This window comes from Myzus persicae, unplaced genomic scaffold, assembly GCF_001856785.1.
Source record: "Myzus persicae strain clone G006 unplaced genomic scaffold, MPER_G0061.0, whole genome shotgun sequence".
In the NCBI taxonomy this organism is placed as follows: domain Eukaryota; kingdom Metazoa; phylum Arthropoda; class Insecta; order Hemiptera; family Aphididae; genus Myzus; species Myzus persicae.
The window spans coordinates 544,163-557,758 of NW_019104466.1; the positions used below are offsets into that span (position 1 = coordinate 544,163).

At 26.6% G+C, this 13,596-nt stretch overlaps 1 protein-coding gene across 3 annotated transcripts in view; it reads right to left on the reverse strand.

Moving 5' to 3' along the window:
- Window positions 1–1,828: 1,828 nt before the first annotated feature.
- Window positions 1,829–13,596, reverse strand: part of LOC111042363 (scavenger receptor class B member 1-like) — a 41,880-nt gene continuing 30,112 nt past the window's right edge. Inside the window, exons 3-10 of one of the 3 annotated variants that reach the window (XM_022326952.1) lie at window positions 10,662–10,825; window positions 7,642–7,783; window positions 5,986–6,186; window positions 5,474–5,711; window positions 5,243–5,401; window positions 3,601–3,719; window positions 3,386–3,511; window positions 1,829–2,356 (exon numbers count right to left, since the gene is read on the reverse strand). In XM_022326952.1, coding sequence (XP_022182644.1) covers window positions 2,153–2,356; window positions 3,386–3,511; window positions 3,601–3,719; window positions 5,243–5,401; window positions 5,474–5,711; window positions 5,986–6,186; window positions 7,642–7,783; window positions 10,662–10,825 — 1,353 coding nt within the window. In that variant the 3' untranslated portion in view covers window positions 1,829–2,152. The remainder of the gene's footprint in view (window positions 2,357–3,385; window positions 3,512–3,600; window positions 3,720–5,242; window positions 5,402–5,473; window positions 5,712–5,985; window positions 6,187–7,641; window positions 7,784–10,661; window positions 10,826–13,596) is intronic. The other 2 variants (XM_022326953.1, XM_022326951.1) reach the window with 2 other exon arrangements.

The window sequence follows — 13,596 nt, forward strand, 5'->3', positions numbered from 1 at the left end:
ATTCAATTTAAATTTTCGAAGTTGAGTAAAAATATCAGTGGGCCCACTTACATAAGATTACATGAATTATATTTCAATTTAAAACTAAAATACCAATATAACTGTTGTTTATTCAGCACTTAATTTTTCAGATTGATGTTCTCTTTACAAAGGAAAATTAAATTTTTTAACTGAGATAAATTTACCTTGCTCCTTCAAACTGTGCCTCCCCCGGGTATTTGCTCACGGGTGCCCACCTTAAACCGGTCTTTTTTATACATGCATTATATAGATTATAGTAGGTATTATTTTTTGGTACTAAAGATAAGACAATTATAATAATATAATACCTCAACTTCTGTGCAATTTGATATGCTTACTACATAGTATATACTATTATTATTAATCTCTAGATATATTTTTATATTAATACCAATAAAATGGCACTTCCTTAATAACATGTCTGCTATTATATTTTTAAACCATGATATAATACTTGTTAAGTTGTAAATACCATTGTTTAATTAGTTGAATTATTTTGAAGTAAAAATACAAACAGTCGATTTGGTGTATTGCAGACTGTAGATTTTGAGTGTACATACCTCTTCATTGAGTACATATACCTACCTAGATTTCTAATGGATGTGTTAAATTTGCACACAAGTTAGTGCAAACCTTTTCCTTAGGAAAAACGATTCTGAGCAGAGAATTTCTAAAGATATTTTATAATTGTCTTGCATTATATTCTAGTGGTAAGTATTTTTTTAAAAAATATCGCATAGATCGTAGTATAATATTATGATATATAATATAATATACCTACCTATTATCAACTATGTTCTATAAGTCAGTAGAGTGAACTAGCGAACCACGTAGAATGGTGTGAATAACTTAACGCGATAAATAACTAGATTAAAATGAATCTAAATATTTTCAAATTTCATTGAATATAGAAAATATTTGAAGCGGAGTAAAGTTTTAAGCCTTTATGATTAATATTTTTTGAATTTCAATATAATAACTAAATACGTTACTTTACTGTTAAAAATCCAATTGCAGTAGGTAGTACTAGAAATTTTAATATTGATAAAAAAAATGTGCTTATGTATACTCTGATATTTTTCAAGTGCTTTAAGTACAACTTACGTTGAGTCTCATTTTCGATTTTTAAGCTTTTTGAAAGAGCATTAGATGTTTTATCAATGTTTATAGAAAAAATTGAACATTCAAATACTTGGGTAGCTTGAAATGAGTCTAAATATTTAAAAAATTTATTATGCATAGAAAATGATAGTTTAAAATTTGAATGTTAATTTTCAAACCATAAAAAACACCTATAAATTGTAACATTAACCACGCCGTTTCATAAATAGACTGATTACTGATCAATATTATGTTACTGTGTTTTGAGTTCCCACTTCTGCTTGACTTCTACTTGATTTTCTTCCAACTATGTCCCAAAATCATTATAGCCTATAATAGGTAACCAATTATAAAGAAATATAATAAATTGTAAAACCTAACCATTAGAATAGATATTGTTACAATATTAATAGATTTGAGAAAAGATATTTGAGGTAATAATACCAATCGGTATTGGTAGTTGATACTTCTCTATAAATTGGTTAGAGTATTATAAATAATATTATTTAGACTATATTATATGACCTACTGTTTGATCGTTAGCCACAATGAACATTTTCAACTTTTATCAATCATATATAAAACCTACTCGTCGTTTATATTAATTTGTGTCTATTGAAATTCGTTTGAATTTAACATTAATTTGGACAATTGGTTAGTCAGACATAACTAATCATTATAAACATATTATGAAACAATTGTAATCATTTCTCGGTGTGTAATATTTTATTGTATAATTCATTACAGCTATATATCATAGAATGATGGAAATGATATATGTATACATAATATACTCATACCATATTTTTTTATTATAACATACAATATTATGTTTAGGGTGAAAAAAGATGATTTTTATTAGGTATAACAAAATGTCAGAACATATTTATGAGTAAACACGTTTGACAAAATACGATGAACATAAAATGATAAGAAATAAAATTTAAATACTTAATACTATGTGTATAAATAAATTATATAAAAATATAATGTTGACATTTTCTTCGTTGATAGGTGTCTACAAAATGTATTAGCTAATTGACGGCAAGAGATCCAAAGAACTATATGAGTATAGTGGTTTTTTATAACCAAAAAATGCATCAAATATCGTTTTGCTGATCATTGCCAAACCGGCTATCATCATGACGATGCTCCCGATCGATTGCGTGTACGGCAAAACGTTAACAGTAAAATACATTAGAGTTGTGATGTACCAAGGTAAACCCACTTGATTCTGAAAAATAATAATTTTTATTCTCGTGAGTTTTATATAAGCAAATAACATTTCAATACTAAATTGTATTACAATTAATTTGATAAATCTATTTATAGTACGTATAAAATCGAATAAAAATTGACAAAATTATCAAAAATATTACTACCAGCTTGGTTAAAAAAATACAAATACATTTATATAAAATAAACAATAGTACATATAATAAATTGGTTTATCTAAAATTGATAAATATAAATTTGTGATTGTATTTTCATATTATATTTCTTAAACATTTATATAACAATTAATATTGAAATTATTATTGTTTTCTTTATTTTCCTAAATACTAGTTAGGTACTAGAAAATATGAAAAAGTAAATTTTTAAGAATATACTACATAAATGATCAAATAGGTAATACCTAGAAAATAAATAATGTATAATATTATTTTTTTTTAAACTTAGTTTATACTTTGTGTAAAAGAAACACCGAAAAAGTGTGTACCATATGTGTTATAACGTAGCTTATTTACATATTAGATGCAACAGAATAATTAAAATAAAAAAGTATCTTCATAAAAAATATTTTACTTTGGTATTTCAATAATAAAACATAAAGAAATTATGTCTTAAGTTAATTTAATGTTGGTACAGGCTTGTACAAAATATAATTAAGGTATGGACCTAAATAGTATAAATAATATTTGTTTTGTTTCAAAAATTATTATTTCAGGAGATGTTTCAATTATTACGACAGAGTTCAATGTGAGTATTGAGTATATAGATTTATATAAATGTTAGCAACTTTTACTACCCATTTAAATGAAAATAGTTAAGGGGCTACCGGAAAATATGTTAAGAAATATCAATGTATCTATAATGTCGCTTGTTTAAAATTTGAAATTGATTACAGTACAAAACTTAAGTACCTAACGGCCAACATGTTCCCATAAAAATTATTACTCATACATAGTATAATCTATTTATGTGTTATTTTTAAATCACAAAACCATGATATTTTTACATAATTATATTATAGATTACTTACATATTCTGCCCAAAACATTGGTATTGTCATATTACTGAATTTGTCAATGTTCGAAAATCCACTCGTTGGATGCATGACTAGATTACTTTGGCTACGAGCTCTACTTTCGACTGGAACCCCTGTCAACTATTTAAAATATATCTTATATTTAGTTCTGTGTCTTAATATAGATTCCAATAAAAGTAATTTGTTAGGTCTAGACTTTAGATACATACTGGTTCGACGATTAAGTACGAGCCATGATTTTCTTCAGTAGGTTTTAATCCTGATATTGATTTCACTAGTGCTTTATCACCATTGAGGAAATGAGGAAATGAAGCTGCAATAGGGAAATCTGTAAAGGTAAAAACAATTCCATGTTTTTAAATAAACATTTGTGGTTTTAAAATAAAATGTAACAGAGTTGTTGCTTTATTGAAGCTGTAATGTTAACGCTATTAGTCAATAGCAAATTGTGTTATAAATTATAATTTTATATGCCAAGTCAATTTTATTTAATCCAAAACACAGGCTAATATTAAATTCCTTGATTTAAAGTTAGATAGAAACCAACTTAATAAAAATAATTTAAAATTCTTACAAGCAAAGTACTTGATTTATAAACAAAACTATATATTATATATAGCATGTATCCAAAATTTCATGAATTCCAACAGGTACTTCATATATTATTATTGTATTCATAAATATTTAAAAAATGGAACAATACATTGAAAATTTTAATTTGTTTATCTCACTCTAATTCTAGTCTCTATTACATTAAAAATATGAATTAATAAATGAAAAAAATAGCTTTAAATTTATTTTTCCCAACGGTATCAATTTTAACTCAAACACACATTTACGTAAATAATAGGAATATTTTGTGAGCTGAATAATGTCACTGTTTAGATAACTGTAAACGTTTTAGTATGTATGTTTAAGTAAAATATGTATTTTAAAAAGATAAATTTACCAATGTAGATATGATTATTTTAAAATCTACTCACCCTTTTTTAAAACATGGCAGTATTACACAATACTTTAAAAATTAGCAATAATATTGCCTCAGAGAACGATAAATGTCAATTATTGTGACATATCGTTAAAATCATTTGTCAAATAAAAAATAAATATACCTAACCCAATACTATACCCTGACAAACAACGTTACAGTGTCAACATTTATAGTTTTTAATTTTACGTCTTTCTACCAAACACTATTATCCACGCCTATTGATTAATTTATGTAATTAGTGTGCAGTGTGCTAAAAATGAAAGCCAGTAAAATTACATATGTTATTGGTGCCCATATAATGATATGATGAAAATCACTAATACCGAATATTTATAAAAATTATAATTATTGTTTAGTCTAATCAGTATTACTCAGCCCCTCTCATCATATATACTGCATACTATACTCTTAATATTCAAAATGTAATATTTTAATTATTAATATTATATATATATGTATTACATATAACACTTTATTTGTTTCTGTAGTTATGACGAAATATTATAATGGTTGAAAATGAATTGTTAAGGCTCATATGGCGTTATGATTTATTTAATGAGACGTTTCGTGTCGAAATGAAACCATGAATAATATTGCTAGGCCCCGGATGGGTGAATATTCACTTGCTATTTCGACACTAGGGAATGGAATTATAATTGTGACTTACTTATTCAGACCTAAATCAAGCTGTGCAGTTAAAAAAATATGACTTATAAAAGTGACTATTTATGTTCTATTTTAATTTGTTTGATTAGTACATATTGTGTCCATTTAATGTTAAATTTAAAATGGCACGAGAATTTATCATTTTATATTTTTTGTGTAATTTTCATATAATATTTTAATCTTCAATTACTTACCATAATAACACGGTGATACATCAGAGAGCCCAGAAAGGAGGGGAGTTGATTTAGGATTATGAAAACAGTCTTCTAAGCTTGGATCGGTTTGTGGATGAGAAAATACATTATTTGGAAGAATAAACTTGTACATTGTCATGCCCGATTTGACCACCTCATCTTAAAAAAAAAAATGTGTTGAAATTAAAACTATTGATTACAAGTAAATGTGTTAAGATTATCAGCACGCACTTTTGTATTTTAGTGGTGTCACTCGGCACATGGTTTTTCTCAAGTACTTCAATGTGTCATTTTTCGACACAAACTGATGGTACGTAACACCTTCAGAAGAACCCTGTACACTATCACACTTTGGATCCTCCCAAATTCCAAGATTAGGTTTACCATGGTACTTATCTACCGTGAAGAATCTTCGCCCGTTTTCTGGACCCATGAATACGGTAACTTCGTCTGTAAACTTGTTATAAATCTGAAAACATTTAAAAATGAAAAAGTATAGAAATTGTTTAAAAAATATTAACCCTGAAAAACAAAAAATACAACATACCACTGAAAAATGTGAATGTATGTGAAAAATTTTAATATTTTTGTTTTATTTATTTATGTAACATAATGAATGTAATTATTATTAAGTATACGTTAGGATACCTAATACTATTATATAATATTATTATCATATTATACATCAAATATTGTATGCATTAACTTATTTTTTTTTTTTAATAAGATGATAAATTAGTTACCTGGTATAATATACCCATGTTTTCTTCAGGAACTAAACCGGGCATCATGGTTTTTGCTTTCTGGACTAACGGGTCAGTTAAATTCCACAAACAATCATTGATAGATGTATCAATAAACATTTTCGTATCCAACATTTCCATCATTAATTTGAAACCATACCTCGTGAAATAAGAAGCATCCCATAAATACGATGCCATTCCCTGTGGAAAAATATTAAACAAAAATTTGTTATTTGGTTATAAAAATTAATAGTTTTTTTAAAACAACTAATAAGTAACCTTTAATCAACTTCCTCCATGGATTATGTTACCTACCTTTTAACTGCAACATGTTCAGACTCAGAAATTTTTTTAAAAAAATTTTAAGTAATCGATAAGTTATTATTATGAGAAAATTATTTAAGCTTTTACTATACGATGACTATTTTTTCAACACTTATAATGTTATTAAAATACTATTAAATGTATTTTAAGTTTAAATTTTCAGATAGCATTATAGAATAATTTAAATTTGCCATTAAAATGATTAAAATTACATATCTAAGTATTTAATACTTAATTGTATTCAATTAGCTTAACAAAAAAACTTTTCTATGTTCATATATTTATAAACTTGAAAATACAAATCATTCAAACTTCATTAATAAAATTCATTATTCATATCAATTAAAATGTAAAAGAGATAGATAGAATCATCGTTATAATACTAATAATGTTGTATTTTAGAATAAATCAAAACGTGCTAAGACTTTTCTCTAAAATTAAAATTATGACTCATTAAGGTTTTCTACAGAAAAATATTATTGGCTCGGAGATCCAAGGTTCTTGTAATTTCGAAATAGAATACTAACTTAAAAATCATCCATACACTTTTTCGAATCACTGATAATAAATTCACCCATTTTTTAGATTTCAAAATGTATAACTTGTGTAATTGATTATTAAAATATAAAATATCTAAACCATATTTTCGGAGAAAATAATGTTTTCACACTAAACCCATTAAGAATTAAATTACTAAAAAAGTATGAATTGTGAAGTATCTATTTAATTCGTTTTGCATTTTAAATTAAATAATAAGCATATGTTAAAAACATCAAAATTATGAATATAAAATAAAAATAGAACCCTTAAAAATAATTAATTTAATTTAATATTCGAATATTAAATCGAATTTAAAACTAAACATTTTGAAACATTTCATAAAAATATGAGAAATTTTTTGATTTGTTATCAATCATATAAAAAAACCAATTTAATTCCTATTATAATATTGACAGCCCGTACATTAATAGGCAGCTGACACTCAAGTCACATTCTAGTTGAGCTGTAAGTTCTTAACTCCGAACCGGCACTATTATAATAAGTGTTTATACTAAACTTCGTAATAAATAAAAATGTACTAGTTACCGAATAAATTTAATTTATTTCTAGTAACATTATTATAGAAGTATTAATCTGTTTTCCGTACGTAAACTGTGATATTATTTTATAATTTACAGGGAATTTTTGTGTTTTTTTCTGAAAACCGTGTTTATTGATAATAACCTATGTAATTATAATTGACTGTAATATGCTATATGAATAATGGTGTTCATCGCTTTGATTAATATAAAATTAACATTATGCTCGTAATCAATTTTTCACATTACTTACCAACGCGGCAAAGTTGGGTAGTATTAAGTTAGCGTCCAAACTGATGTTTGTCATTTCTGGCAAGAACACGGCTGTTCTCGTGGCCACATAAGTCATTGTACCGTTGTCGTTGAATCTAACATCGCTGTGTCGTAATAATTCTCTGGAAGCAAATCACATAAAAAAAATATCCTGTAAACGTCAGTGTATAAATAATGAATTAGCAACAAATCATTTTTAGATAGGAATATGCATTTAACGGTTACGTGTATGGGATCACGTAAGATTGTATAATAGTGTTAACACTTATCGGAAATCAAAATATTCCACTTCGACACATACCTAATTAATGCATCAACAGTTTAAACGATTGTTATTCCTGTGAATATGATTATATCGTGCGCAATTATATAAAATGGCGTACACGGAACTTAGTCGTCGACGTTTAAAAAAAAAAAAAATAAACAACAAGGAACATAATTTATTTCGAAAAAAAATTCTTAAAATTAATTAAATATGTGTTGTACCTCGTAAGTTACCTACGTGTGTAATTAAAAAATGTATTTATATACATGTATGATAAATCTGTTATCTACCAGCTATCATAATAACAAATGTAGTAATATATTTTTATAGGTACCTTAGATTCTTATTTCTTAGGCTTAAGGATATGTATTAATCAACTAAAAATATACAAATATTTTAAATATGCACAACAGTTTATAAGAACTACAGGACTTATGTTCATGTTAAAGGTGTGTTATCCAAAACTTTGATGACATAATTCAAAATTTGAATGAGTAGTTTCTTCGTTATTAAATTATTTGTACTAAAGATAATAGTCGTTAAAAGTGGTTATACAAAAATATAAAATAGACTTAATATTGGAACTAGTATTTATTATACTTGGCCCATTTTTGCATATTATTAACGTTGATAGATTATTATTAATGACTATACAATTTTAATATCAAAATAGCTCACATATCTTATAAGCCTATTACCCATAACACATGGACTTTTTATTCTTAGGGCACAAAGTAAAATAACTCAAAACCTAACTCCTGTGAATTGCAATTTCGATATGTGAAATTAATCAGAAATATTATCCACTAAATAATTTACAGTTGAAAAAGGGAGTTTTCTTTTGAAAAACAGAAGCTTATATATTTATAGGACACTCCTTAAGAGGTACAAAAAAATCTCAAGAATTTTAAAATATGGTCTCTAAGTATATTTGAAAATTCCAAAAATCATGTTTTGAATAACTCTATTATTGACGAAGAAAGGGTATGGGACGTGCTTGGTTAATCATTCTGTATAATCAATTGAATAGATTTTAAATTATTTAAGACCTTAGTCGATAATTATTAGAATATATGTTATAAGAATATTAAATATTATTAAACAACATATAAAACTAGGTTAAGGCGTTGAGCTATTTGATACAAGACACAAGTATTAAGACCGAAAGGAGTTCATCGGTGATCGTGTGATATGGTCAATGTAGGATAAAATAGTGATTTAGTGTTTATATTATTTTGATTGTGTTTATTTCGTTTTATTAGTGCATGTCGGAAGTAATCGTTGTAGGTATAAGATACTAGTAATACAGTAATACCTACACTAGTATACACCTATATATGCATATAACTGTTAACTAATTGATGTCGATGAATAGAAAATTGATGATAAAGATAAATAGAACCAAAAACATCTCAACCATCTCCTTACAACAATAAATAATTGTAAAAACAAAAAACAGTTTTATGGTCAAAAACCTTTTTTATATTATTAAGATGCTAAATGTGTGGCATTGTTAGCTGTTCGTCAATAAATATATAAGTATACATTTTTAACATTGTTCAAGGGCTTCAAGACTATAAATAAATAATAAAACTGTTCAAAAGAAATATTGAGTTTATATTCAATATTTTATTTGTTTTCAAACCTACGATGAATAAACACTAATAAAAATAAAAATATATACATTCGTTGTTCAGTACCTACTAAATACGTTCAATGACAGCGTGTAGCCGTGTATAGGTACAACTAATCAGCACTGCCAATAAAAAGATACCTGCACCAATAGATTAGATAGGTACCTACATATGTTTATTTGTCTTTGAATGTTATCACTGCATTGTCTGCGCAGGTGAAACGTTACGACTTAACCGTGTGTATAGTCTTAACATTTGTTTTACTATCAATTGTTATTTGTTTAATATATTGTCGGTAGGTACCTGCGGTAGGTACATAATATTATATCATTAATTTTAATATTCTGCCTGCTCGTCCATTGCGCATTATTGCTGTTACAATGTGTATACACGAATTATTAATTCCATATAGTTAAAATGTCATTAGATAGCCGGACAAACAAATCAATTAGACGCCGAAAATCATGACATTTAACTAATTTGTTAAGTGATCACTGGTCAGTGCACTATATGCCACATGGTTTGAAGCCATGAAATTGGTTATTTATTAGTCATTACTGATTTATTGATTGATAAGTGTTTTTTCAGCAGATTGACCGTTTGTTATTTTTAAGGATCAGTTAAAATAAAAAGGAATACCCATACACTCAAATCAAGGAAACTATTTATTGATTTATTACACAAGGCATAATAATTCGACTTACATTGTAAAATGATATTTATTTATATTGTAAGATTTTTTAATGTTAACTCGTAATAATATAAATATTAAATTATAGTTTGTTGGTTCCATTTGAGTAATTCAATTTAAAATTTAAGACGAGACTAGTTTAGTTTTTATTTAACATGCGTATTAACTTTGACAATATTCATATACATTGTATAATAAACATTGTACATTATACAATATACAAGACACAATACACAATGGCACATGTTATATATGCATCCATATTCCATAGTATGATATAATCAAAACAATTAAGTCTATTTTGTTTTTAGAAAATTTAAAATTTGCTTCTTTTTTCATTTTAAAAAATGTATGCTAATTTCGTTGCCATTTGATATTAAATTTAATGATTTTCTTATCTTGTTGCTCACCTGAATACTATTGGACCGATTTCGTTTAACTCCAGTTTACTATCGATTCCGTTCTCGAATCGTTCACTGTTTGTTACATTAAATAGGTACACTCTAAGCAAAACCTCATCAGGAGGATTCTTCCACCATTCGTATGCTGGCAGACCACGAACCATTTTCAGTCTCTAAGAAATCAAAAATACAAAATAAAATACAGTATTGATTATGTTATATAAATAATTTTACTATTTTTACCAATAATATATGTATGTACATAACTGTTAAGTTTACAGTTTACATTATACAGTTTACACTATACAGTTTACAGTGTTACACTAACCCCATAAATAATATAATACTATAATTAATTATTTACTATAAGAAAATATGAAAGACCCGCATACAAACACAAGTATATTTGTAGCTATTATTTTGTATATTACTTTATGTGTTTCTTACTTTCTTGAAAATATTATGGTCATTATTTAGTACTTACTATAGTAAACTCAATTTGTTAGATATTATTTATAATCATATTCTTAAAAGAAATAAAACTCGATCGAATGAGTTATGGGAACGCAAATCAGAATCAATTTTAGGTTAAACGTCGAAATGTCAATCTGCTCACAATTGTCCTTGGTACAATTTTTACTGAAACCTTAGGTAAATGTTTTGAATTCCTACAGGACAAACTGATGAAGAATGAATGACATAATTTGTATGATTGAATTGGAGTAGTCATTTTAATGAAGTTAAACACGAAATGTCTTTTAATGTAGTTTGGCAAGTTCGTTGACTTTCAGTATACGAGCAATGAGCATAGATCGTGATATGCGGTATAGTGATATATTATCATTACTAACCTAAGACTGGTGAAAAATTATTTATACAACATAAAAAAAAAAAATAATGTAATTTTGCTTAACTTAATACATCATATTATTATATTACAGCAAAATGATTAACAAATGGTTGTTGTACGTCGTTAACTGCGGTGTAGAATTTATATTGTATTTGTATACACCACTTTTGTGTTGTCTTATAATAGGTACCTACACATATTAAGACAATAAGACGCACTTTTTATCAATGACTTTAACGCTTTGTTGACGCACACGTATAGAACATAGTATAACAGTAAGAGTTTATAATATTATATTATGCACGGATCGAACATCATTCAAAATCAACGAAGAAAACTCAAATCAAATATAACAAGGCTATATAATATTATACACTCTATTTAATATTAAGTACCTATGACATAGTATGTACCTTATAAACGAGCTTAATGTTGCTATGTATAATAATAATAATATGTATATCATTAAAAGTAGTTACACAATAGCACATTATATACATGTATAATATAATGTTATAACAGCTGACTAATATTCCAGTTTAGCCGATCCAATACAGCTGAAGTTGGAGTTGTAGTATAATAGTAGTCGTAGAAGTATAAAATAAATAAATATATATATATAGTAAAGTAGTAAAGTAGTAAAAGGTAATAGTATCGGCGGCGGTGGTGTAGTGTAGTATTATAATATATGATACTAGTACTGAATTAACAAGACGCCTGTGGCCAATACAGGTTTTCTTTCGATAAAAAAAAAATATATACATAGGTATACACGAAATAGAGAAGAAAAATATTCGGTTACTTTGATGTATTCAAGACATCTTCGACGGATTATCGTTGGGCTGTTAACATGTTTTAAGCTTTATCAACTGTCGTAACGTTATATATAAATGAATATTTTATTACGGTGCGATTCACATGGGACGTGTATCACATTATAGTGCATGCAATATATTCTAAACACGCCACGCTGTCTGCTGCACATTCTGCAGTGGACACCAGCTGGGTTGGATTTTCGTATGGAACGACTATAGTAACATACATAGAGACAGTGTTTATACATGTATATAAATAGTAAATAATATAAATATCAAACTGATTAGGATCCTACACGTTTTTAATCTTCTCCATGGGCGTATAGTCGAATATTAAATTAATGCACGTCCATTAAAATAGTGAAAACGGTCGTTCGAAGATCGAATAACAAGAAATAATGTAAATTGTGGTAAAAACCTAGCCTAAAAAAAAGCACGCTGCTTAATGAATGCATGTTGCGCCAAAACCTCAAGTATAAAATAAATACGATTCACGGAAGAAATACTATAATATAATGAAACACTATAGGAGTGAGGAACATTGTTAGAATTTATTTAGAAAACACTTGACATTTTATTTTTTTAATTGAAATTATGAAACCTATCGTTTTTTTAAACGAGTTTTTATTTTTGGTAGGTGAGCACAGATGATGGGGTTTTCTAATATAACAATTCTTTGGGCATAACACATAACTTAGTAACAGTAACAACCCGTGACTTGGAAGCTGTAATAATAATCAATTGTTGAGCATTATATTGTGGATCAGAGTTTATTTGTGTTTCTAAATAAAGCGTTAATAAAAGGAAATGGGAAACTTGTTGGCCCTCCTAGTTTATAGAAATAATCATAAACCATCAATTTGGCAAACATTTTTTAAAAATATTTTCCCATAGTTGCATAGCCTAGTCATTCGTTTTTCTACAGTAACCTACTTGAAAAGTTATTTAAATGTTGATATTTTAAATTCTTTTTTGAATCTAAGTTTATGAATATTTTTAATTTTCGTGGTTGGTATAGCTAGTACTATGGTAAAATAATAGTCTTTAGAATCCTTATTATGTTGTAATGGTAGTTATTTTTAATTTTAATTTCATTCCACTGCCGAAGGTGCCCACTAAATAATCATCCACCATAAGAAGATAAAAGAATTATAACTTTTGCCACAAATTTTATACCTTGAATTTATGTAAAAAAAAACCTTATAACGACCTTCCAAAATAGTCTGTAAATTAGTCATTTATTTTTTTCAGAACACAAACATAGTGTTGTTAAACATTT